The 26,946-nt window shown below is 42.1% G+C and overlaps 2 protein-coding genes across 2 annotated transcripts; both read left to right on the forward strand.

Moving 5' to 3' along the window:
* The first annotated feature begins 1,699 nt into the window (after positions 1–1,699).
* Positions 1,700–6,363, forward strand: LOC132316807 (ovalbumin-related protein Y-like). Its single transcript, XM_059815886.1, has 7 exons — positions 1,700–1,867; positions 2,521–2,571; positions 3,258–3,386; positions 4,160–4,277; positions 4,515–4,657; positions 5,005–5,160; positions 5,962–6,363. Exons 1-7 carry the CDS (start codon positions 1,700–1,702, stop codon positions 6,361–6,363), a joined length of 1,167 nt encoding a protein of 388 aa, XP_059671869.1.
* A 13,753-nt stretch (positions 6,364–20,116) lies between these two features.
* Positions 20,117–25,673, forward strand: LOC104253013 (ovalbumin). The gene is made up of 7 exons (XM_009811000.2): positions 20,117–20,284; positions 20,921–20,971; positions 21,567–21,695; positions 22,374–22,491; positions 23,734–23,876; positions 24,049–24,204; positions 25,278–25,673. Exons 1-7 carry the CDS (start codon positions 20,117–20,119, stop codon positions 25,671–25,673), a joined length of 1,161 nt encoding a protein of 386 aa, XP_009809302.1.
* The last annotated feature ends 1,273 nt before the right edge of the window (positions 25,674–26,946 follow it).

Raw genomic sequence — 26,946 nt, forward strand, 5'->3', positions numbered from 1 at the left:
AGCTTTTTTTACTAACTCTTGCAGGTTGAAAAGCTGGTGAAATGTTATGATAGCCTTTCTTTCTTCTTCCTGTATCGCTTTAATTTTTCATTTAGAATGAAAAGACAAAATTGAATGTGTTTCAATTCCAGTGGATGCAACTAAAGTTCAGTTGCAGGGTTTATGGAAGATTTTCTCTGTATGAAATTAATGAATGCAGCATATTGAGGTGACCCCAGCATACTGCAGCTCTGTGTTATCTTTGATAGTTACATTTTCTAACATTGAAAAAAAATAAAAACATCTTTTTCATGAATATGCTTCTTCACCATGGAGCTTAAACCCTAAAATATAATAGCTAGCAGAAATGGTAAAAAATAAAAAAATCTGCTTTATATCACCTATATAAGTGATTCAATTTAGAGACAAACTGAGCACCCATTCTAGCAGGGGAACAGCTACATGCACTGTTCAAATTCTCCCACATTAAGAAATGACTGTCACATGAATGCGTCGATTCCATAGGGACTGTGATATATATGGCAGAGTATACTGGATTTTGTTCTCTAGCAGCCACAGAGGGAAAAAACCTAAATTTTGCACTGCTTGAAGATCCCCAAGAGCTAGGGGCAATTCCATTCTAGCAAGGTTCTCTCTGCTTGTGTCAACATGTGGGAAGTTATAAGTGGTATAAACACTACATATTAGACTTTACAGTACTGTATTTTCTACTCTGTGTTGTCTTCTTTACTAAAAAATCCTTCCCTTCAGTGTTAGATGAAATGCTAAGTGCTGAAACTACAGGGAAAATATTACAAGAATATCAGAAAAAGTGCAGAAAAAATATTTAAATACTGAAGATGTGAAGATCTCTGCAAATTAAACACAAGGCTAAACAAGCACTGTCTTATTAAAAGGTGGATTTTATGGAAAAGGTGATAATAAAAATTAAAGAACACTTTTTTAAAACAGAGTGAGATATAATTGAGTCAACAATGAATGGAACGTACTAGTTATAAATGCTTGTCATAAGCCGGATGAATTTCGTAAATCATTTGCAGTTTCTGTTGCTGTGCCTTCATTATCCTATTTTAAAAAAATGGAGGTAGTATTGCTAACAGTGGAGACGTCTGATAAAGTAGCTGGTGTAATAACCTAGCTTCCGTTTACACTAGGCTGAAATTAGAGTAAATCTAGCAAAATTTATGCTGTTGCTTTAGACTTGCACACTGTATACTGGAATTAACTGTAGTTTGGATCATAGAGGGCAGATCTGCTAACTGATCTTAAAAGTGATGTTAAAAACTATAGTGAAGAACCTGGTTTGGGCTTTCAAAAAAATGAAGATTCTGAGAACAAATCTATGTGTGTTTTTTCCTTAAGAGATGAGAAAAGACTGTTAGTGAGCTTCTTTCAAGGTAACTAATATTCTTCGCAACATTTTTGACAATATGGTACACATGTACAGAGAAAGAGAACTCAAGTTTCAAATAAAAGAATCACCAGCCTATGCATAACTGGTAGCTATCCAGCATGTTGATTGTTCATGAATCCAAAAGCATGTCTGCCTTTTAAATCCACGCCACTGTGTTTGCTGAAAAACCCCCTGCACACCAATTTCAGGGGTTCAAGTGCACTGACTTTCTTGCATTGAAATTAATGTTTTTCATCATAATAAGTCAGATTCTTTCTGTTTGCTTTAGACAACATTGATTTCACAATGGGCTCCATCGGTACAGCAAATGCAGAATTTTGTTTTGATGTATTCAAAGAGCTGAAAGTCCATCATGCCAACGACAACATCTTCTATTCCCCCCTGAGCATCATTTCAGCCCTGGCTATGGTCTATCTGGGAGCAAGAGGTAACACTCAATCTCAGATGGAGAAGGTAAGTTACTTACATGGGTGTAAAGGGACCTCTACTTGTTTTTGTTGTCCCTTCTAACTAACATCACTGAAATATATTATTCACTGATGAGGTTCTCACCTGTTTTAATGTGCAAGAAATAAGCCAAAGTCACAAAATGGAGAACTGGATTGAGAGGTATTTAGAGAAAATACTAAAAAAATATGTATATTTTCACTATAAGGGGCAGTTACTTTTGACTTAGGAAAACAAATATCTCAAGGACAATAACAAAATGGATTACCAGTCAGAAAATTTTATTACATGATTTTTTTCTAAATTCTGACATCTTCCAGATAATGTGATCAGATTTTTTTTTAATAGAAAAAAAAAATAAATCCCAGGAAGACAGAATATTATTAGCAGTACATAATATGTAACTCAGTTAATTTCTAGACATTCACTAGAAAAAATATCATCTAAGCAAAGAGTGGTATTTACAGTTTCCAAGAAGGCCCCAGAGGGCATAAACTAGTTGCAAGCTCACTTGTAAATTTTTAGTTCATCTGTGTTCTCAGTTAGCACTTTTTCTTTTCTGAGCCAACAGCTTTACCTGAAGCATCATGTGTAAATCTCAAATTTACATCATTTTTGGTCATGCTTGTTATTTCCTCCACTGACATTTTTTCTTACAGGTTCTTCACTTCGATAACGTTACAGGAGTTGGAGACACTACTGACTCCCAGGTAAAGAAATAACCTGATCTCCCTTTCTGTCTTATTTCATCCTCAGAACAAAACTAGAACTGTTCTGCCTCTCCTCCTGGCAGTTTCAGACCCTGTCAAAAACTACGGCAATGCTCTCAAACCAAGAAGACTTGTGGAGGGAGGGAGGGAGGGAGGGAGGGAGGGAGGGAGGGAGGGAGGGAAAGAGGGTGTAACTCACCTATTTGTTAAAAACCAGGGAAAGAAAGCAGGTTGCACATCTTGCACCAGAACAAGGGATGGTGTGGGGCAGGATGCTTTGGGCACCAGGGTGCCTTCCTGGGCAAATGCTGCTGGGGGACAGCATGTGAAAGGGGCTCAGCACCTGGAGCCAGGGTACAGCAGTCAGACTTGCAGCTGAGAGACTCCAAAGCAGGCCAGGAAGATGCTGGGCAGAGAAGATCCGAGAACTCTCAGTGACAGGAACACAACTGCACTCTTACGAAAAGCATATTTCAGGGGACTTATCTTGAGAAGGATGAACTTGTCAGTTCAATGCACCATCACCACAGCACCTGCTGTCCCAAAGGTGACAGCCCAGTGTCTGTGGGGGAGGACTCCACTGCAGCATGACTCTTAACTGATAGGGACAATCCTTTAGGGTCTTATTTCCTAAATAAGAAGAAGCTAATGCAATGTATCTTCTTGTTTCCATGTCATCACCTCAGTGTGGCACTTCTGAATACATCCACAATTCATTCAAGGATCTTCTCTCAGACATGACCATGCCAAATGCTACATACTCACTCAAGATTGCTGACAGACTCTATTTTGAAAAAACATACCCCATTCTTCCGGTGAGTTGTACTGTGGCCTGACTTCAGCGAGATTCCCCATAAAGGCCCCTGTGATTCTGCCCTAGAGAAGCACCACCACCAACAGCCCACTGTCTGTCGATGAAGAGGTGGTTGTGAGCCATGAGGGGAACTGGTTCTGAATGAGTTTGAACCTTCCTGTGGCTGTTAGGTGGAGGCTAGGCAAAAGTATAATGGCATAAAATAAGCCCATGTTGCAACAGTGCCAGGGAGTAATCAAGATTGCTGTTCATTTGCTAGAAAATAGCTTTTAATGAAAAATGTAACTCTTAAGGGAAATGAAATACATGTTATGACTTTAAAGTATGAAGCCTGAAATTGTCAAATTTGGATTTTTTCAAAGCCAAATATCAAATCTTCCCAATGAAAGGAAGCTTTGTTTTTGAAATCTAATAATGTAAGAACATAGTATTCAAAATAAGAAGTGGGCACAAAGAGAAGGAAACAAACACTGTCTGCCTTTAAAAATGTTTGTTAAACTGAAAGTGTTTTGGTAAAACAAAGAAAATATTTCAAAATTTTAACTTAGAATCCTATCTGAAAAACAAGTGCCAGACCTAAATATATGAAGTAGTCTTTCTTGTCTGGCTTTAAGATTCAGTTACAGGAAGACAGCTGTGACTGACATGTTCAAACACAAGGGTAAAAGCTAACTGTTCTTTTAAATATTCTGCTTCATTTCACAATCTTGCATTTCACATTCATACGTTTTCAAGTTCTCATCAGTCTGACAACTGCAATCCTTCTGCTTACAGGAATACTTAAAGTGTGCAAGGAAATTCTACAACGCAGGGCTGGAAGAAGTTAACTTCAAAACAGCTACAGAAGAAGCAAGACAGCTCATTAATTCCTGGGTGGAGAAAGAGACAAATGGTAAGGACTGAAAAATGGGTAGCAGATATTTTCCCCTACCTACCATAATCTATACCCTTGTCTTCCTCTCCTTATAATGTCTAGAAAAAGTGGGTCAAGCAAGAGCAGGTTGCTCAATGCTATGAAAACAAAACTCCAGAAAGCAGCACCCCCCACCCCCATGCCCTTCATTGCAGGCATTTGTGCATACTGGAGGAGGTGTATCTGACCACTTTCTGCCCTGCTTCTTTCTTAAAGGACAGATACAAGATTTCCTTGAGTCAGGCTCTGTTGATCCCGATACTGTGCTGGTCCTTGTGAATGCCATTTACTTCAAAGGCGTATGGAAGACAGCGTTTAAAGAAGAACACACTCGGGAAGTGCCCTTCAATGTGACAGAGGTAGGAGGGCATAGACACAGCTTCTGGCCAGGACGGCTGTTGGCTCACACAGCCAGCACTCTGGGTGTTACACAGACAACCTTTTGCTGTCACAGGTCGGGTGATTTAGCTGGGCCCCTCACTGTCAGCGCCTGGGCCTAAGGCCAAGGAGTGTTTGCAAGGGCTGTGTCTGACCAGGCTTCCAGAGCACACCAGCAGACAAGAGAGGAAAAAAGAGACACAGCTCTTCTTCAAAGGCAGCATGCTTGAAGATCAAGTCCCGTCCCTTTCAAAGGGCTTGTACATTTGCCTGCCTACAGAAAAAATTGCTGCCCAGTCACATCATCTCACGTTTCTGTTCTTTGCAGCAAGAAAGCAGACCTGTGCAAATGATGTGTCAGAACAGTACCTTCAAAGTGGCAGCAGTGGCTGCAGAGAGAATGAAGATCCTGGAGCTTCCGTATGCCAGCGGGGAGCTGAGCATGTTGGTGCTGCTGCCTGATGACGTCTCTGGCCTGGAGCAGGTATGGCCCTGGCAGGGGAAGGAGAAGAGTTATCACTTCAGTGGGACTTGGCTACTGGCAGACCTTTTGCTCTCCGTTTGCACCCCCGCTGCCCACATCACGGCTGTGCTGGGCAGAGGGGAGCGCAGCAGCTGCCCAAGTGCTACCAGGTGCTCAGGCAGAGACAGGTCTCCTAGGAGAGCCCCGGACTCAGCCTAATAAAATGAAGGTAAAGGAGTGTAGTGCTGCTGTAGCTCTGCAGTAGAGGATGTTGCTATACACAGCGATCTCCATAGGTACCAGAAACAGAGATGCCAGCAGGATTTTTTTTTCATTTCGAGTGATTTCAATCTTCCAGGAGAGCACTCAATGGTTTGGTAAACAAAGAAAAGTTTATCCAAGCAGAAATAAAAAATGAAGTGATGAGGAAAGCATTCCAAGAGCTGACTAAAAGGAAAATGGAAGAGTAGCATTAAAAGGAACTAAGATGAGGGAAGGGATAAATAAAATATGCTCTAGGAGGAACAGTTTGGGGGCCAATTTGATTTAATGTTTTCAAGAACTGTATTTTCACAAAAGAAGCCTTGATCTGATGAAGAAATTTTCATATGACAAAGCTTTGGAGAACTTCATCAAGGCAATGAGCTATAGGCTGTAATCAGGAGGAAGCATACAGGATAAGCAAATACATTTAAGATTAAGTATCAGTTCTATTGTGTACATGAAGTAAATGGAAAAAAATAGTAACAAGTGGTATAAACATAGTGGTTAAGGCCACTGCCCTCTTGTCTCAGGCATTTCATTCCCTGCCTCTCTTTGCAGCTTGAGGACAAAATCAACTTTGAAAAACTCACGGAATGGACCAGTCCCAATGTGATGGAAAAGAAGAGAGTGAAAGTGTACCTCCCACGCATGAAGATTGAGGAAAAATATAACCTCACATCTGTCTTAAAGGCCTTGGGTATGACCGACCTGTTCAGTCCTTCGGCCAATCTGTCTGGCATCTCTTCAGAAGAGAGCCTGAAGATATCTGAGGCCATCCATGAGGCGTACATGGAAGTCAATGAAGAGGGCACCGAGATGGCAGGCTCAGCTGGGGTGGTGGGAGACATCAAACATTCCTCTGAGTTTGAAGAGTTTAGGGCTGACCACCCTTTCCTTTTCTTGATCAAACACAATCCAACCAACATCATCCTCTTCTTTGGTAAATATTGTTCCCCCTAAGAAGAAAAAGTGCTGGAAAGAATGCTTGCCTTCCTCTCAAAAACAGACCCCCTCCTTATTGTAGTATTGTAGTGTAATCTCATCTCTTAAATACTTTCTCCAAGTGGAAAGCCTTCAATACCTAGGGAGATACTCTTGAAGAAGTGTGCGACTTTTCAGATCTTTAGGTGCAGGTATTTCTGCTCACACAACTTGTATTCAGGACTTATATCCAGGATTGAATGAGAATTTCAGAAGGTAGCTTAGGAAGTTTTTCCATCATTACTGAATAACTTGAGAGACAGGGCCAGTGTTTTGATTTTTGTGAAAAATCCTGCCACTGCTATTGAGAAACTGGTTTCTCTATAGGAGTTCTTTGAAATAAACACAGCTTTCAGACTAATCCTGGCCGTTTCTGTTGAACTTGCTGGGCTACCATCCTGGAATTGATGCTTGGACAACTTGCAGATGAAATTCTAAACTTCAGCAAAGCATTCTTCTTCCAGGAATGCATTTGGGCTTCTTTGTGCTATATGTACTGTAAGGCTGTGTCTCTTGTTCTGAGGGAGCTTCCAGAAAGTCTACCATTTATTCATAAATCATCATCTCCAAATACAACATCTTCCTGACTGATATAATTTCCTGTCTTCATTCCAGTGACATATCCTTGATTGATGAATGTTAATTGGTGGTCCTTCTATTTATTCTAATAAAAGCATTGCAAACTAAATGCATCATTACCTATTCTGGGTTACCACACCACCCAGCCTGAAAAATGGTACAGTGGGTAGGTTTATTGACAGAAGCGGTTTAGACTAGGATTTGGATCCTATTTTCAAAACCGGAATGTACCCATACATGAAGTCACTGAACAGCTTAACAATGTTTTTAAAAATTTTGAGCTTAAAAAGGTAAACCCTACAGCTCCTATACTTACCTTGAGCTTATACATACAGCATGTCAAATAACTAAATTATTTGAATTTACCATTGCATTTCCAGATAGTTTTAAAAGATTTCCTCTAAGTAAATATACCAAGGTGATGCCTAAGAGATATAAATTCAAAAGCATGAGAAGAGTGTTTGTCTTAAAAGGTGGACAGCTTCAGCTCTCTCATACCCACAAGAATCATACAAGGAAATCTTTCTTATTGCCACTTGATGTGATAAGCCTCTAGAGATGTTATTTCCTAATTCACAGTCTTTAGAGGGAAGGTTCTTTATGTTACAGTTTATCTACTTAAAAAGATTATTAGTGTTAATTGCTGAGTTAAGCAATCTCCCTTCTGCTGGGATGCATATGCAGAACTGCAAATTACAGTATCAGTACTTAAAAAGTGCTAAAAAAAGGAGACACGTGGTTATATTTGGAGCTGTCTCAACCATTTGCAAAGTCAGCATTAAATATAACCTGAAACTATGATGCTGGCAGCAGGTAAACACATTTTCATACCCGCTATGAAGTCTATGGGAGGACTGCAAACATCCCAAGACAGTCATAAAGGATTAGCTATGGTTAACACAAGTATTCAAGCAAAAAAGTACTTCAAGTATTTCAAGGTTTACTGTGTACGTTATGTTCTGCTTCCTTATAGCCAAAAGCAGCAACACAGTTCTGCTACAACTAGAAAAAGAAAAAGAAAAAGAAAAAGAAAAAGAAAAAGAAAAAGAAAAAGAAAAAGAAAAAGAAAAAGAAAAAGAAAAAGAAAAAGAAAAAGAAAAAGAAAAAGAAAAAGAAAAAGAAAAAGGCAGGACTTCGAAGACATTGTCCTAAGGAGCAGAGTGTGTAAGGTTATTAAGCAATTATAAAACTGTTATTAACCTGAAATAAGCACGTCTGTCACTCTGCACTTTCTAGGTACAATAACAGTAAAACTATCAACACTTATTACGGAAGTATTTATTACATAACATAAAGAAAATAGCTATTCTACTGCTTAACCATTTTTCTGCTTGATGATTATTTTAAAGCAAAGAAATGGAGAAAAATCAAGGCAGAAATGGTAAGCAGCTTCCTAAAACCATACATGAGAGAGGTTTTCAAGGCACAGCACCCACCTAATGTCCTCACTGTGAAACAGAAGCATTTGACTCTTGTTTTAACCTGGTCCATTAGGTGTCACTGGGGATACGAAGTGATGTCTATCAGTCTTCTGAAAGACAGACATCTGTTGAAAACTAGGTTTGGGAGCTTAATGTAGGTTCCAATTTTGTTCTTACTTTAATTTTTGTTCAAGCAGATGATTCTGATCGATATACTGAAAATGTAGACCAGTGGCACTGTGCTTGGAATACAGTATTTTTTTAAGAAAAAGACAGAAATATTATTTGTTGAAAGTCCATAGACATTTAAAAATGTCTGTGCCTTGAGTGAAAAAATAATATCACAGTCAAATACTGTAGAAGGGATAGAGCTATTTGGTTTATGAAGGAGAAAGTATCCTCCATGGAGGCTAAAATGAGAGGTAATAGTGGAGATTCAACAAAGTTGAATAAAATCTATACCCCCTGTATCGATGGCTGGGCCCAGAACTGTGCCTGTGCATTGCTGGTCTGGGCCAGCAGGTTCTGCTGTAAAGGAGCTGCCAGCCCCCATGGGAAGCAATTCTGCAACGAGCAGCATGGAGGGTGTTACAGATGGATGAGGGAAGAGCAGCCATGAGGGGAGCAAACACTGCCTGCTGCTTCTGAGCTCTGAAGTCCAGTAAGACTTTGAAAACATGAGTTTCAAACATGAGTTCTGGTTCCCACGAAGTCTAGGTATTGTCCAATGGTCCTTTTTGTTCCCTGGCAGCATGATTGAAGCTGGCATATCAATAAATTGCCATCTGTCCATGTGCTACACTCCATTTTCACTATGTGCTGTGTTGTTTTGGATATACAGTACTGCTAGGGGTCTGTGGAACAGACCACCTGCAATCACATTCTTTTTAATGCTGCATAGGACAGCATTAGAAGTGGTCTGTGGACTAAGCGTGCCTTTCCTTCTCACGTCATTTGGGGAAGGGTTGGAGCTGACATATCTTCTCAGCCCTTTGGGGAATATAATTTTCTGAGACCATTCCATACTTCTCTGCACACTCGACTTGCAAGAAAGGCCTACCTTCTCTGAAGCAAACCAAATCCATGGCAGAAGGCACAAGAGTTTGCAGGCAGGATGCTCTAATCATAATCACCAGAGGAAGAGCACTCAGAGAAGCTCCTGGACCCCAGGGGGAAAGCTGTCCTGGGCTCCCAAATGGTATTTTGCTCCTAAGTGGGTGACAGGGCCCTGAATGCACTAATATGCCTTTAATGGTACTGACCAGCCACACATGGAGCCTCCATCCACACCTATGGGCCCAGGAGCTCTGTTTAAGCTATGCTCTGGACCTTCAGTCCCATTCTGTGCTACATCAGATGTGTACTAGTCTCCAGTTCAAACACAGCTGTGCCCATGCGTGGCCAAGGACTCCTAGCGTGACCTTGGCCCTGCCTTGTGATGACTGGACCTAAGCCTAGCTCTGACATGTGAATAGGCTTGCTGGCTTCTCCTTGGACCTGCCTCATAGCTATGATATTGCCTTATGATCTGGACTGATGGTTGGGGCTGGCTGTGATCTCTGGGCCTGCTCTGCTCAGATCCCATGGGACTGAGCCCTGGCTGGTGAGGCTCTTGCCCTGCCGGCTATGGGTTCCCCCTTGCCTCCTGGTTTGCCTTTCCTTGGGGAGAAGCTGGCCCTTGCTGCTCCCTGACATGAAGCCTCCTTGAGCCCTCTGCTGAGCACTGAGGAGCCTGGACTCTGGTCATGCAGGGCCTTGTCACTACAAAACTTCCTGATCTCTCCATAGCGCTCACCTGTTACTCAGCCCCAGGCTCCTGAGTGAACCCCCTTCCACCCAGAAAGACCCTCTTTCCCGGCCGGCTTGTGCCCACCCAGCCTCTGGGGCCCAGCGGGGCAGCCTGACCACCGCACTCAGCCCCAGGCCTCTCATGCCATGTCCCTTTCCAACCCTCTGCCCCTGCCCTGGCTCTGTGTCCCCTGAAACAGCCTGCTAACACCCCGCAGCCACTGAGCCACTCCTGAGCCCAGGCCTCTGTAAGGAGTGAGGACACACCTTGCTCAGAGGGGAGGCTGCTCTGCCTGAGACCTGATGGTGCTAACAGACCTCGCTGGCCCTGACCTCCCACGGAGCCTCCCCCACCTGGCCCACAGCCCAGGACCCCATGTCAGCCCCCGGGGCCATCAGCACCTGCCCCAGTGATGCCACAGCAGGGCCAGTCTCCAACTCCCCACAGCCCTTCCCAGCCATGGGCCCTCTTGATCCTAGTTTGCAGACTGATTTTCTGGCTTGGCCTTGGACCTGCCCTGTCACTATGGTATTGCCTTATGATCTGAACACTTGGTTGGATCTGGCCACCATTTCAGGGTCTGTCCTGCTTCCCTTGCTCATGGGACTGGGCCCTGGTTGGTGAGGCCCCTATCCCACTGGCTCCTGTCTCTGGGGCTCCCATCCCACAGGGAGCAGCCAGCTCTCACTGCTCCATGACCCTGGGCTCCCCAGATGAACCCTGGCCTCGGTTCTTCTCTTGCTGTGTCCGGGGATGTTGATGGACCCTCTTACTGGCATTCGTCTCTGCCTCCCTGGGGTCAGACCTTCTGGTGTGGCACCAGTTGTTGAGGGCATTGCCCACCCCGGGGTGACCCTTGGCCCGGCTCACTGTACTCATGGAGCAGCCCGGCTCCTGCTGCTCCTGGTAGTCCAGCTAATTTCCTGCCCATATTATTATCTGCTTACTCAGTCTTTATCTCTCTAATCTGGCTACAAGGATACTCTCGGAGATTACACTGAAGGCCTTACTAAAGTCAAGGTGTACAACATGCTCTGCTCTTCCCTTGTTTATAGAACAAGCCATCCCATCCTAGAAGAAAATGAAGTTGGTGAGGAGAGATTTGGCCTTGCTAAATCCATGCTGGCTTTTCCCACTGCCTTTTATTCCTTCATGTGTCTTGAAATGCTCCTAGGAGGCTTTGCTTCATAGACTTCTGTAGTGATTCAAACTGAAATACAATTGTACATCAAGGAGTTAGTGATCCACATAACAGTTGACACAAGAAGGCACAGGCCTGTGCTGTGACGAGCGTATAGAGTGGCTTCCCATCCTGTGCTGTGCTGCACATACCCCTGGGCTGCAGGGTGAACTTTGCATGCCAGTCAGAAGGAAGGAACCTGTAGGTAGCTCCCACGTGGCATGGGTGATTGCACCACCTGTGTCCTTGTATTTATTGTAAAGTGAAGTAGCATGTTTTCACGTGATCATTCTTTTGTTTCACAGCAGAAATGAATAGAATTGTTTTCTTTAGAAAAACCTGCAAGAGCTCTAAAGACCAAAGTGTCAGTGAACATCTATCGCCATGGATGGGACCTGCACTGCATGCCATGCCTTGACTGGTGGTCTGTCCAATGCTGCACAACCTGGGGTTCCCTGCATCTGAGGGAATGCAAGATTATCTATACTATACCCTTTTTCCTTTTAATCTTAGATGCAATAAATGTTATTTTAAGCAATATCTTACCAAGTCTGAGTGCCTTTCTTAACACAGATCATAACAAACATTAGCCCTAGTGCCTTGCAGCAGTGCAGTACACCTTTTCAGTGACTGCAGAGACCTGTAGTTTCCAGAATTCTCCTTTCCCCTTCCAAAAATTAGTCACTTTTTCAAATCATCAGGAACCTTCTCCAGTCATCCTGACTTTTCCTTAGCCTTCTTTTTCCTGTTCTACCTTGTACTGATTTTGGCTGGGATGGAGTTAATTTTCTTCATAGTAGCTAGTATAGGGCCATGTTTTGGGTTTGTGCTGAAAACAGTGTTGATACACAGGGATGTTTTAGTTACTGCTGAGCAGGGCTTACACAGAGTCAAGGCCTTTTCTGCTTCTCACACCACCCCACCAGCGAGTAGGCTGGGGGTGCACAAGAAGTTGGGAGGGGACACAGCCGGGACAGCTGACCCCAACTGACCAAAGGGATATTCCATACCATATGATGTCATGCTTAGCATATAAACTAGGGGGAAAGCTGGTCAGGAGACCGCTGCTTGGGGACAAGCTGGGCATCGGTCAGTGGGTGGTGAGCAATTGTTTTCACTTGCATCACTTTTCTTTCTTGGCTTTTATTTCTCTCTCTTTCTGTTATTTCCCTTTTCATTACAAATAATTATTATTGTTATTGCTGCTGCTGTTGTTGTTGTTGTTATGACTATTACTATTACTATTATTAAACTGTTCTTATCTCAACCCACGAGCTTTCTTACTTTTACTCTTCCGATTCTCTCCTCCATCCCACTGGGGCGAGGAAGAGTGAGCGAGTGTCTGTATGGCACTTAGCTTCCAGCTGGTGTTAAACCATGACATACCTAAAGAAGCTTTTCTTACTGCCCTTCACATCCCTTGTCAGTTTTCCCTCCAGCAGAATTTTTGCTTTTCAAATTCCATCACTGTATACATGAGAAAAGCTTCTGTACTCCTGTCAGTGGGATTGTCCTTGCTTCCACCTCTTGGGCACTTTCATTTTGTATTTGAGCTCATTCAGAATGAAGGCACCTTCATCATCAGAGACACCCTGTATATTGCTTCAGCAGCAAGATATGGCGTGTATGGGAGCAAATGAAAGGCTTTGCATGTAGGTGAGGCTAAAACTCATTCAATCACAGTGAGGAAGGCCCTCAGGTTCTGGGTCAGATACTCCCATCCAACCTGTTGCTGGCCTGTGGGATGTGATCATTGAAAGTTATACCATGAAGGCCACATCAGCCTATGCCAGATCAAATATTCATGGGGGACCATAAAGAAATCATCAGCTGTGCAATGAAGGCTGAGCCCATGTCAGGTTAAAATTAATGTAAGACCTGATATGGGATATCCCAATGACAATCAAGAGCAATGACAAACGCCCCTGTCACAATCTGTGAGAGATCATGGCAGCACTGCAGGCAACAATGTCTGTCTCTTCAGAATGGCACAGTGCTGCTGCAGATACCAGGTGGGCCACAATCTCCTGTCTGAAGGAGCTTGACCAGACACCTCATTTTCTTCGGCCTGGGGAAAAAAAATAGTCCCACAGAACAACTGAGAGAGAAACCATCATTGATAGCTACAGCACCAGGGTCTGCAATGGGCCCCTCACTACAACAAAGACATCAAGGTGCTGGAGTGTGTCCAGAGAAGGGCGACAAAGCTGGTGAGAGGTCTGCAGCACAAGCCTTATGAGGAGAGGTTGAGAGACCTGGGGTTGTTTAGCCTAGAGAAGAGGAGGCTCAGGGGAGACCTTATCACTTTCTACAATTACCTGAAAGGAGTTGTAGAGAGGTGGGTGCTGGCCTCTTCTCCCAAGGGACAAGAGGAAATGGCCTCAAGTTGTGCCAGGGGAGTTTTTGACTGGATATTAGGAAAAATTTCTTCACTGAAAGGGTTGTCAGACACTGGAACAGACTGCCCGGGGAGGTGGTTGAGTCACCATCTCTGGAGGTTTTTAAAAGATATGTGGATGAGGTGCTTACGGACATGGTTTAGTGGTGAACTTAGCAGGGTTAGGTTTACAGTTGGACTTGATGATCTTAAAGGTCTTTTCCAACCTTAGTTATTCTGTGATTCTGTGATTCTGTAAATGATTCTGTGATTGATTCTACGACAATCAGTTCAGCTGCAGCCACTCTGAGTAAAATGATTTCTTTCCCTATGAATGGTGGCTTCTGTCCCTCATGGAAAGGCAGCTTCCAGATTCACAATGTGGAATGAAGACAAACACAAAACAATTAACATGCTCCTTACTACTGGCAAAAGAGCAGGAACAAGGACGAGAACAAAATCTCAAGTTCTGCGTAGCTTTTTGTGATTGGATGAGAGGCTTTGGTCTGTGAGCTGACCTGGACTTCATATCCTTTTGGATAAAACGTGCTTTTTATACTCTCAGGTGTCCAAAGCTCAGGTACTGAAAGTGTGTTGGTTTAGGGAAAGCTCCACAATGAAATGCCTGGCAGAGGAAAGGGCAGCAGAGCCTTAGCTGACCTCTTTCTTGGGACAAGCATTGTCAAACAAGGATGTGTGACAGAACTGTTTGTACTGGTTTGCACAGCTGTGCTGGACAGGGCAATCCATTGCCAGTTGTCTCAGGTAGCCTTCCCACTGCAGGACGGTTTGCTTACTCTCTCTAGACCCCATGTCAAGCCAATCATACAAAACCTTTTGTGTGTTGGCGCTATCCTGATGGCCTGTTCTCATCCATTCATTTGCTCATGGGTAGATTTTGTTGCTTGCAACTGGCCTTTCATTAACTATCAGTTTGAGCACAGAAAACCAAAACAGGCCTCTAGGAAAGAGCGCAGCATGCCTTTCTCATACACTATCAAAGCAGAGCTTCTTATCCTCAATACCTTTGCATATTGTGGGTGTGTTCTGAACCTGAAACTCCAATTCTTAGAGAGAAAACATGGCTTTTGTATAACTTCTGAAACAAAGGTCTGCAGCAAACACATACAAAACTGTTGTGCAGGTCTGGAACCAGGTCACTACACAGAAGTCAAATTCACCAGGTATAAAAAACACCTCTGGGATTATTTTGATTCTATACTTACAGTGTGATAGTATGAAAAAATGATCACTGACAAACTGCAGCTGCACACTGGATATGTTTGTAGATCCTAAAATACAGGCCATTTGTGATAAGCTGGGACTGTGACACAGGTCTGGACACTTAGGTAATTCATGTACGATAAACCAGATTAAGGGAAGGGAAATCATGGTTGTTCAGGAGAGATTCTTGAGGGACACTTGGAAGGCAGATTTGTCTGAGTTAAATGTACTGGTCAAGTCTTATATGCAGCAATGGAAGATCAGTGCGGTAGAAATAGAATAAATCCCTGTGAACACAAAGTGGCTCTGAACAAAAAAGGGATAAACAGTGAAAAGAGTGGCATGTATCTGAGGTTCACTATAAACAGTGTGAGAAATCAGCTTATTAGGTGAAGGCACACAGATTCATAGAATCATAGAATATCTCAAGTTGGAAGGGACCCATATGGATCATCGACTCCAACTCCCTGCTCCTCGCAGGACTACCTATAACTAAGCCATATGACTAATAGCATTGTCCAGATGCTCCTTGAACTCTGACAGGATTGGTGCCATGACCACTTCACTGGGGAGCCTGTTCCAGTGACCGACCACCCTCTCAGTGAAGAACCTTTTCCTAATGCCCAATCTGAACTTCCCCTGATGCAGCTTCATTCCATTGCCTCATGCTCTACCACTGGTCACCGGAGAGAGGAGATCAGCACCTCCCCTTTTGCTGCTCCCCTTGAGGAAGCTGTAGACTGCGATGAGGTCACCCCTCAGCCTCCTCTTCTCCAGCCTGAACAAACCAAGTGACCTCAGCCGCTCCTCCTAAGTCTTGCCTTTGAGGCCTTTCACCATCTTGGTCGCCCTCCTCCGGACACACTCTCATAGTTTGGTGTCCTTCTTATATTAAGGCGCCCAAAAGTGCACATAGTACTCGAGGTGGGGTCACACCAGTGCAGTGTAGAGTGCGACAATCACCTCCCTCAACCAGACAGTTATGCTGTGCTTGATGCACCCCAGGGCACCATTGGCCCTTTTGGCTGCCATGGCACACAGTTGACTCATATTCAACTTGCCATCAACCCAAACCCCCAGACCTCTTTCTGCAGGGCTGCTCCCCAGCCTCTTGTCCCCCAATTTGTATGTATAATCAGGATTACCCTGTCCCAGGTGGAGAATCCAGGACTTGCTCTTGTTAAATTTCATACGGTTGGTGATTGCCCAGCTCTCTCGTCTATCCAGGTCTCTCTGTAGGGCCTCTCTACCCTCAAGGGAGTCCACAGCTCCTCCTAGTTTAGTAATGTTGGCATATGCTCACTTTGGCATGTTCTCTTCAGCCTTTTCATCTTCAGCTTTTAAGGACTCCTGATAACCATTATTTTGTAGACATGAAGTGTGATAGGGATAGGGACTTGCAGGGTCCAGGCACATCTCCCAGTATTTTATTATATGCCAGATATTCTTCTGGCCACCAGCACTAGAAAGCACTTCTGACTCTCCTGATGTCTGTGGTACCACCTCACTTCCTGAGCTACACAAATGAAATGGGGAACCACTCTGCCGGTGGAAACAAAAGAGGGAATGTGGGTACTCGTTTAAGTGTTTAGTGCCTTGGCTCACTGGTACACCAAACTGTTGGGTGAGAAACACCCTGTTGTTATTCCCCTTTAAACAGGTTATGGTGAAGTGTTAATAAAAGCATTTATTCATAACATCCAAAGGAGGCAACACACTAAACAATATTCATGAAAATGTTACTTTGGAAACACCTTGCCCTTACTGACCTGAGCTGGTGCCTGCTCAGAGAAAATGGCTGACAGTTTTGGCCACAGTGGGTAACTCGCCCCTTTTCTGTGGCAGAGACTCTCATAAGACAGAAATTATTCAGGATCCTCCATCTGACAACTCCGGCAAGGACAGAGCTTCTCCCAGAGAGTTTCCAGTAAAAAAGCACCGTATTCTCCTGGTTTCACAAGGCTTGTTCACCCTTACAGCTGCTCTCCCTTTGAACACAGGGGAGGGTGAGCTAGGAGTTGAGATACTAGCTGAGCTGCCCAGTCCCCTGGCTGTATCCATGTGACATTCTCTCAGACCAGGCCTCTAGAAAGACTGACATTTTCCTACTAAAACTGCCTCCTTACTGCATCCCTTTCAAGGAGATCTTCAGCCATTCTTCTTAGCTGTGGTAGCACTGTCTTAATGCTGTAAAGCATCTGGAAGCATCCCTTTGAGGCTGGATGTCTTCTCCAGCACCTGGCTGGCTGGTAAACTGTTCCTTGCCTCAGTGAGAGGCAAAACTGTCCTTCTTTTCCTTGTTATTTCACCAGGATGTTTCAGTGTGGCAGGACCACCTGGTCTACATTGATCTGTATATTAACAAACAGATACAAAGAGCTAAGTAGAATACATGTACACAACTCGTTACTGGTGTTTGATTGACCAGATGGTGGAGATTTTTGATTAACAATGCACCTGGGAGACTCATTCCCCATTCCCTTTCTCCATCAACATACTCACACTTATTTTATAAGTAGGGATAATGTTTTCTGATAAGCACTTCTATCATCAGGACAAGAGGAAATGGCCTCAAGTTGTGCCAGGGGAGGTTCAGGCTGGATATTAGGAAAAATTTCTCTACTGAGAGAGTGGTGAAACACTGGAACAGGCTGCCCAGGGAGGTGGTGGAGTCACCATCACTGGAGGCGTTTAAGGAACATGTGGACGTGGCATTGTGAGACATGGTTTGGGGTTAACGGTTGTACTTGATGATCTTACAGGTCTTTTCCAACCTTAGTGATTCTGTGATTCTGTGATCAGAAAAAGCAGGCAAGCTTTCTAGGCTTTCTTAAAGGCTGCAACAGAAGCAGTAGGCCTGACTTAAAAAAAAGTGAGAAGAATTATTCTGTGCTTAAGTATAGATACATCTCTGTCAGACTATCTGTGGGAAAACAAAAAAACCAAACCAAACCAAACCAAACCAAACCAAACCACTTGGCAGATACCTGTGGAGTAGAGTTCTAACAAAAAATAATACTTCCACTACAATCTTGTCTTGCTTAAGTCCTCAGATTGCCTTGGTGACAACCTGGCAAGGAGAATGCAGATTTCTATAGCATGTTTATTTTCACAAAAGGAAGCAGACTGAGGCAAAGAAAACTGCACTGTCTAAAATTGTGACAGCAGTACAGGAGCCTATCGCTTCTCCTTAACAGAGATCACCGTCATCTCCATATATGTTTTAAAGAATTATGTCGTACTGACTTTAAGATTTGTCCCCCCTTTTTTAAAATCACGTAGTGCTTTACAGAGGTCAGAATGGTTTCTTTACTGTTTGTCCATTCTATTATTTCAATACAGAACAATAGCTTTTATAACTGAAATGCTTTTATAACTGAAATATATTTGCTATTGTATATTATGATTGTTCCACAGACCATGAACACTCCTTTAGCTGGATTTCACAGTTCCTCCGTCATCTGCCAGGCCATTAAGTTACCCATGGAAGATCTGAGAGACACACTGCAAGTGCATACCACAAACAACATTTGGAATTGACTACTTCTTACTTTGTCGGGGGCTATGTTTTGCTATTACTCCCTAAGAATAAAAGAGTTTGCTATAAAACCTTCACACCCATCAAAAGATCTTTTTTAAATATCCCAACTTTTCAAAGAAAACGTGTCTGCTTTTAACTTTCATCTCAGTTGGTTTTCTCACATGCACCCTTCTTTATTTCTCCAGTTTTGTTAGTAGAATAATAGGCCAAGTCCTGTTCTGACTTATCTTCTGTCTAGCATGGCTCAGTTGCAGTTTGTACATACAAAAAGGATCAGCTGAAAGAGTTCTGGTCTGTTACTATAACCATAATAATAAATTGACTATTTATTGACAGATTGACTAATAACTGCTAATTATGTTTTCCATCTCTAAGGTTTTCACATTTTTTTTTTATTATTAACATCCCAGTATCTAGCTGCAAATGAGACTTAAAGGAACATGAGCATTATTTCCCAGTCTTTTCTCCAATCCAACAGTCCTGATGTACTCGTGGAAAACACTTTGTTATACAGAATAAAAAACTGGTATTTGCTCTCCCTTCAATAAAAAATGGACCCATTGAAACTAAAATCTGACCTAATCCCATTAAATTATTTTTATGGTGTCAGAGGTCAAACTTCTGAAGGGCAGCAGCGGGTGGGTCACAATTCAGACTGTATAAATTCCCAAGGGCTCAGCCAGTCTGCCTACATACAGCTGGAAAGCTGTATTGCCTTTGGTGCTGAAGCTCAAAAGGTAAGCATTTCTCTAGGAAAATTTACCTTCTCACTATATTATTTCTTGCTTATGCCTAAACTTAAAAAGAGAGCAATTATTGTGCTATGTTTGGTATCTTTAAGGACAGAATATTTATGTGATATTCTCTACAAATCTTCTCACCTGTGTGTACAGGTTCTACACTATTTTATTATGTGTAAAATCTGAGTATTTGTTTTCAGGAGACTTTTTTAAAGTTTACTCTTTGTGCTTAAAATATTATTTTGTGCTTAAAATATGATTTTATTTCAGAGCAGCTTAACCTCTCATTCACTATCTTTTAAGTTTGATTTTGGCAGCCAAAGAATAAATTTGCTTGATTGACGTCCCGTTCAACAGAGTGCACTGAGAGCAAAACTGTGGCATTCAGTGAATTTGCTAGGTTTATTTTACTGTGAAACTTCTCTAACAGTTGCATCCCTGGAAAATACAGCTCGTGAACACTACACAAGATAAAAACGTGTGTGGGTGTACAGACTTACATTTTTACAATATATATGTGAACTTGTATACAGAAAAGAAAGTGAGAGAAATGTGTGTGCGAGTATATGTGTATACTCACAAGCATAGTCACTAAAAACCTTGGTGGGGTTTAATACTCCAAAGACAAACTTGAGATCCCAGCATTAAGCACCTACATAAGGGGCTGGAAGAAATAGATTTATGACTACAGAGTTTCTAATAGGCATGAGAGGTGAGCATAGCAATAGGCATGTTACCACAGAATTACTTCAAAACTACTTGTTTATATTTCATTGCCTAAAACCTACTATTAAAGTGCACTGTGCTGTGTTTGTACGGTACATCATCATAACATTGTCATTGTACTTCTGCTGTTTGCTCTAGACAATACTGGTTTCACAATGGTCTCCATCGGTGCAGCAAGCACGGAATTTTGTTTTGATGTATTCAAGGAGCTGAAAGTCCAGCATGTCAATGAGAACATCTTCTACTCCCCGCTGAGCATCATTTCAGCTCTGTCCATGGTCTACCTAGGTGCAAGAGAAAACACCAGGGCTCAGATAGATAAGGTGAGGCTGCAGTTAAGGATTTAAATATTTCTGCTGCTCAATAGAGCCATAGCACTTAATTATATGATAATGTCCCTTGCATAGCTCAGAGGCTAAAAAATCTGGATTCAGAGTTATCAAAAGCTGTGGCCACCTCAAATTGCCGTAACGTTTAACAAACGCATCAGCCAGAAATCTTGAAACTGGATTTAAGTTTTCATTTTATCATTGTTATCAGTAGGATTCTCAAAGAGAACAACACATTCCAGTGGTCCTTTGTTTAGAGCAAGGAAAGTAGATAAAATCTCCAGGGAAAGAGCCAAAACATGTCTTCAGACTGCAGAATGTTTCATATGAGTTTCCTACAGCTCTCACTTCCTTCACAGAGAGTGACTGGCTGGTTACCTGGAAGAAAGTTATTATTATTAATAGCATAAACTGGAGCTGATTTCTAGATGTTCAATAGAAAAAGAGATCATCTAAGCAGGCAACAGTAGGCACAGCTATTCACAGATGGTACAGATGGATTGCACCTTTTGAGTCATCCAGCCTCCCAGTTAGCCAATAGGTTCACTTCAAACATCATGTGTTAATCTCAGTTGCATAACCTTTTTTTGTCATACCTGTTATTTCAACAACTGTTATTTGCAATTACAGGTTGTTCACTTTGATAAAATCACAGGATTTGAAGAGACTATTGAATCTCAGGTACAGAAAAAATTTAATCTCCTTCTCTATGACACTTTCTCCAGGGAGCAAAATCTAGCAGATAAAGCAGTCTCTTAGCAGTTCCAAGCCCCCTCCGATGAGCAGCTAGTGCTCTGCATCCAGCAGTTGGGGGAACACTTCATTCATAAGAATAGAGAGAGAAGGGAGGTAACAGAGGATTCAGAACAAGCATAAGATGAAACCCAGCACCGTAATATTGGGCAAATAGGGAAAATTATATATATATTCATATGCTTAGGTAAGGTAGCTGGATGTTACTGGTTAAATGGGACTGGTTGGGAATGGAGGAAAGCCTACCTGATCTGCTGGAGCTAGATTACGGTAGTGGGTAATTAAGAGTCCCCCTGAGATAGGGATGAGGAAATTACGGTATAAAACCAGCACAGAATTGTATATATCAGAAAATTACTACATTGGTATAGTTATAGCAACAAGACATACAGGATGAACAACAGTTTTGTAAGCAGAAGTGTCTGAACTACTCTACTCCTCATACAGTATGAAAAATCTACTAAGGACTAAAACTAGAATAACATAATCTATCTTTTTATTTGTATTCATGTCAACAATTCAGTGCAGCACATCTGTAAGCGTCCACACTTCACTTAAAGACATGTTCACCCAAATCACCAAACCAAGTGACAATTATTCACTCAGCTTTGCCAGTAGACTGTATGCTGAAGAGACATATCCAATCCTACCGGTGAGTTGCTCTAAGATCTGATCTGAGTGTATTTCCTTGTCAAAGCTGTACCATTCTGTAATGCAAAAGCACTGTCAGAAGTCTAGGTTCTGCTAAATAAATTTTCTTCCATATGGAAGACAGGACTCATGGCTTCTCTCTATCACAGCCCTAACCCTTTACAGTCTTGAGAAAAAGTGTGCCTAGCCAAAAAGATGTTTGTGCAAAGTACAATCATGATCCAACCATGTCAAAGTATAATTAATAAAGGTCACTTTTGTTAGAAAGAGTTAACTCCAACTGTTTTCTCAACTTGTAAAACAAACCTGAAAAATAACTTCAGGTTCTCAAAAATATTCCAATTTTTTGCACTGCAAGGAACATTTAATTTGAAATAAAAGGAAAATACATTTGCAAAATAAAAAGTTTAAAAGTGGGCAAAATGAAAAAAAAAAAAATCCTTCAACTGAAATGAATGTTATTTTTGGATCAAACTCAGTTCTGGAAAATTTTTAAAATAATGTGAGCATATACTCTTGTTTGAAGTAATGAATGTCAAATCTTAAGATGCTTATGATCATGGCTTACTGATTAGCCTTAATAAGCAGATTATTCATATCTGTTAATTTCAGTCTCGCATTTCACATTTGCAAAATGCTTTGACATTCTGATCTGAAAACTGCATACTCTCCTTTGCAGGAATACTTGCAATGTGTGAAGGAACTGTATAAAGGAGGCTTGGAAACTATCAGCTTTCAAACAGCTGCAGATCAAGCCAGAGAGCTCATCAATTCCTGGGTTGAAAGTCAGACAGATGGTAAGAGCAAGCCAAGTATTGGCATAGGTATTTTCCCTTCTGCCACCATGTTTGAACAGCATATGAGAACACTTAAGTCATGAGACAAAAAAACTCCAAAACTTCTCCCTCTGTTCCTTCTCCTGGATAATAAATCAGTTCCCAGATACGGAACTACCATTTAACATTTCTTTTTTTTCCTCAGACACATCCCTTTTAGAGGACCCTATTATCTGTAGGGGCTTTGTGGGTATGTAATACTTCCAGTCCAGATGAAAGGGACAGCACTAGAATATGCTTTGTACACATGGACAAGTGGTTTGACACTAATGTTGAGAATTTGGATATCCTTTGATTAGTGCGCTTTGCCCTCAAGCTTCCCAGAGTAGTTGTGTGCCTGTTGAGTAGGGCATGCAGTCATAAGGTACTTGGGAAATCTTAACATGTAAAGTGCAATGGAAAAACACAGAGTTAAGGAATGGTAGGGAGGTGTATGAAATGCATAGAAAGAGGTACACCACAACTGGGATTTTTACCCTACTGTGTCTCCATGTGGTTCCTCCATTCTTCCAGTCCCTTCCTGGCCCCCTCAAAACATTCCTTTCCCTCATGCTTGAAGCACATGGCCTGAACAGCAAACAAGGATAAAAGATGCTGAATTTTAATTTTAACTGAAATGAAAATATTCACAATCACACAACCTCTTGTGTGGTGTAATACTTTGAAGGAGAAAACCAGGCCATGATTAAGCTATTGGTGGGAAAGAACTAATGAAGGAGCTTGTTATGGGCATGAGAACTGCAGAATAAACAAGAACAAAGTATAAGAAGAAAGCAGAGTAAAATTCTGGTTTCCTTTCCTGCCACCTTCTTTATATAGGTATTTCCTTTCAACTTTGGTTTGAAGCAAGAAGTATTTATGTTCACTGTTTGGGTTGGAGACCATCCTGGGATAAAAGGTTCCAATGGTTCTTCCCATTGTCACAAAATATACAGGTTTACTCATTTTGTAACAAGTAAATCTCTGGGCCTTATAACTCATAATTCTTTGCAGAGAGGGAACAACAGCTATTGCCAACAGCAGTGAGCAAATCAGCCTCGGAAGTACAAGATTACAGCTGCAAAAGCAAAACAATGTCCCTGCACTACACCGTCCTCCCCACAAATTCTATACCCTTCATTTAATGTTGTGATTGCCACGCAAGATGTGTTATACACAGATGTGTTATATACATGTGTTCTCTTTTCCTATGCATTCTTAAAGGAATGATCAAAAATATCCTTCAACCGGGCTCTGTGGATCCCCAGACTGAAATGGTCCTTGTTAACGCCATTTACTTCAAAGGAATGTGGGAGAAAGCATTTAAGGATGAAGACACCCAGGCAGTGCCTTTCAGAATGACTGAGGTATGTGGGCACGTATCAGCTTACAGGTGTCTTCTAGAATTTATGAAGAGCAGACAAGTTGTTACACAATCTTCCTGAACAAGAGCAATCAGTAATTTTAACCATAAGTAGACATTTCTACACTCCAAGAATAATCTCTGTGAAAACTGTATTATCTTATTTGGTTTTGCAGCAAGAAAGCAAACCTGTGCAGATGATGTATCAGATTGGTTCATTTAAAGTGGCAGTGATGGCTTCTGAGAAAATGAAGATCCTGGAGCTTCCATATGCCAGCGGGGGGATGAGCATGTTGGTCATGTTGCCTGATGATGTCTCTGGCCTGGAGCAGGTATGGCCCTGGCAGTTGGGTTTCAGAAAACCATAAACAGTGAAACTTAGGTGCTGCAAAGCCCTTTGCAATAAAGTTATCTTAAAACACTTCACCTGCACAGATCTCAACACTGGCAGCACGGGATTGTTGTATAGAAGCATGCAGCTGTCTCAGTGTCCCTGCAATAGTTTGTGCTGAGCGTGGACTGCTTAAGGAATTGCTTTAGTGGGTTAAATATTGGTAACTGCAGAACAGATTCTTCTCAGCTAAGCAGCTGTTACTCCAGCAGCTTGAAATCCGAAGGTTTTTTATCTCCCTTCCTGCACACCTAGGAGCTTCCTGGGAAGTTCATGTTAGCTTTACTAGCTGTAATTATTGTTTGGTTTGGCAGCGCTCAACATGCTTACGTCATACCTTCAGAAATTAAACTATCTAAATCTGAATATAAGGGGTACTGGAATAGTTAAAGCAATTTCAGAAAATAAAATATACATGACATACTATTGTTGATATGAACAGAATACAGGCATGGAATACTGTCATTAGCAGCACTATAGATAGTCTGAATACGAAAATTTATGTAACAAATGAGAGTTCATTGAAATGTTTGTACACTAACTCAAGGAATCGACATTATAAAAATGAAGAGGTATTTGAACACAGCTAAATATCCTCAGTAATAACTGATAGTTCAGGTATTAGTAATTGGTTACATTACACCTGGTTACTTGGAGGTCTTAAATGTAGATAGAGCTTACAAGTCAAAAGCACAGAATGATTTTGGGAATATTTTTCCCAAGCAAAGAAGGTAAATAGGGAAGAGCTTTAGGTGAAATTTGTTGAGTAGCCATCTCATTAACAAAATCAATTGGCAGTGAGCCTATTAAAGAAATAGAAAGCAGGACAGAGCGGAGAAGAAAGAGTCATAGTTTGCTTTCCTCTCCTAAATACATTAATCTGTATATACCTAGAAAAAATGCCATGCCAAGAGCAGTCAGTTTAAGAGAGAAAATAAACACTACTGGTACTGCATTGCCACAAAGGAAGTTGTGCTCTTATCACAGAGATCTCAATTGCTTGTCTCCTTGTAGCTTGAGACTGCAATCACCTTTGAAAAACTCATGGAGTGGACCAGTTCTAACATGATGGAAGAGAGGAAAATGAAAGTGTATCTACCCCGCATGAAGATGGAGGAAAAATATAACCTCACATCTGTCTTAATGGCCTTGGGTATGACCGACCTGTTCAGCTCATCAGCCAACCTCTCTGGCATCTCTTCAGCAGAGAGCCTGAAAATGTCTGAAGCTGTTCATGAGGCATTTGTGGAAATCTATGAAGCAGGCAGTGAAGCGGTAGGCTCAACAGGAGCTGGGATGGAGGTTACAAGTGTCTCTGAAGAGTTTAGGGCTGACCATCCTTTCCTCTTCTTGATCAAGCACAACCCAACAAACAGCATCCTCTTCTTTGGCAGATGCTTTTCCCCTTAAAGAGAAGAAAGCTGAAAGAATTTCTGTTCCTCACAGCAAGACCCAAAGCACTGCAGTATCAAGGGTAAAAAGAAACACATACTCTCTCTTTCATCCACATTTTCTAAAACCGGAAGGCTTTATTTAAAAAAAAAAAGTTAAATCAGAAAAATTATGCCATAAAAACAGAGGCCCTTTGCCTTTCCTTTCTGCAAAGTAATACTATTTACTCATGGATGAAGAGTTAAGGGAATGAAAATTGGACCCAAAGAAAGCACGAGCATGAAGAGAGATGTTCCTGGTGCAAGTTAACAATAATAGTGCCGAACCATCACACTGAAAAAACAGAACCCCGTTTAACAGTAGAAGTTTTATGCAAAAAAATGCAGCCTTCTAATTAAGCCAGGTTTCTCTATGGCCAAGCTTCGTTGTGACTCCTCTGCAATTAGTCACTCGAAAGCTCCCATGATAAACTCTAAACTGACACCAACCATTCCTACTCTAACAAGGCAATTGCTTTTTCTTTGTGCTCGTGATACTGCAAGGCTCTTCCGCCATTTCTAAAGATGCATTACAGAAATCTTATAATTAATATTTCTCCTTAAACTTTTTTGACTCAATCATCATGACCAAATATGGCACGTTACTATTCAAATTGTTTTCCATGTATCCATATGTAATGGGTCTTGTGGATGTACTCTTTTGCTCCTTTAATCATAATAAAAATATGTTTAAGCAAATGCATTTCATTTGGAGAATTTCAAGTGCAGCTGGGACAGGGTAATCCTGGTTAAACGTACAAATTGGGGAACCAGAGGCTGGGGAGCAGCCCTGCAGAAAGAGGTCTGGGGGTTTGGGTTGATGGCAAGTTGAATATGAGTCAACTGTGTGCCATGGCAGCCAAAAGGGCCAATGGTGCCCTGGGGTGCATCAAGCACAGCATAACTGTCCGGTTGAGGGAGGTGATTGTCGCACTCTACACTGCACTGGTGTGACCCCACCTCGAGTACTATGTGCACTTTTGGGCGCCTTAATATAAGAAGGACACCAAACTATGAGAGTGTGTCCGGAGGAGGGCGACCAAGATGGTGAAAGGCCTCAAAGGCAAGACTTAGGAGGAGCGGCTGAGGTCACTTGGTTTGTTCAGGCTGGAGAAGAGGAGGCTGAGGGGCGACCTCATCGCAGTCTACAGCTTCCTCAAGGGGAGCAGCAAAAGGGGAGGTGCTGATCTCCTCTCTCCGGTGACCAGTGGTAGAACATGAGGCAATGGAATGAAGCTGCATCAGGGGAAGTT

This window comes from Gavia stellata, chromosome 3 (assembly GCF_030936135.1).
Source record: "Gavia stellata isolate bGavSte3 chromosome 3, bGavSte3.hap2, whole genome shotgun sequence".
In the NCBI taxonomy this organism is placed as follows: Eukaryota; Metazoa; Chordata; class Aves; order Gaviiformes; family Gaviidae; genus Gavia; species Gavia stellata.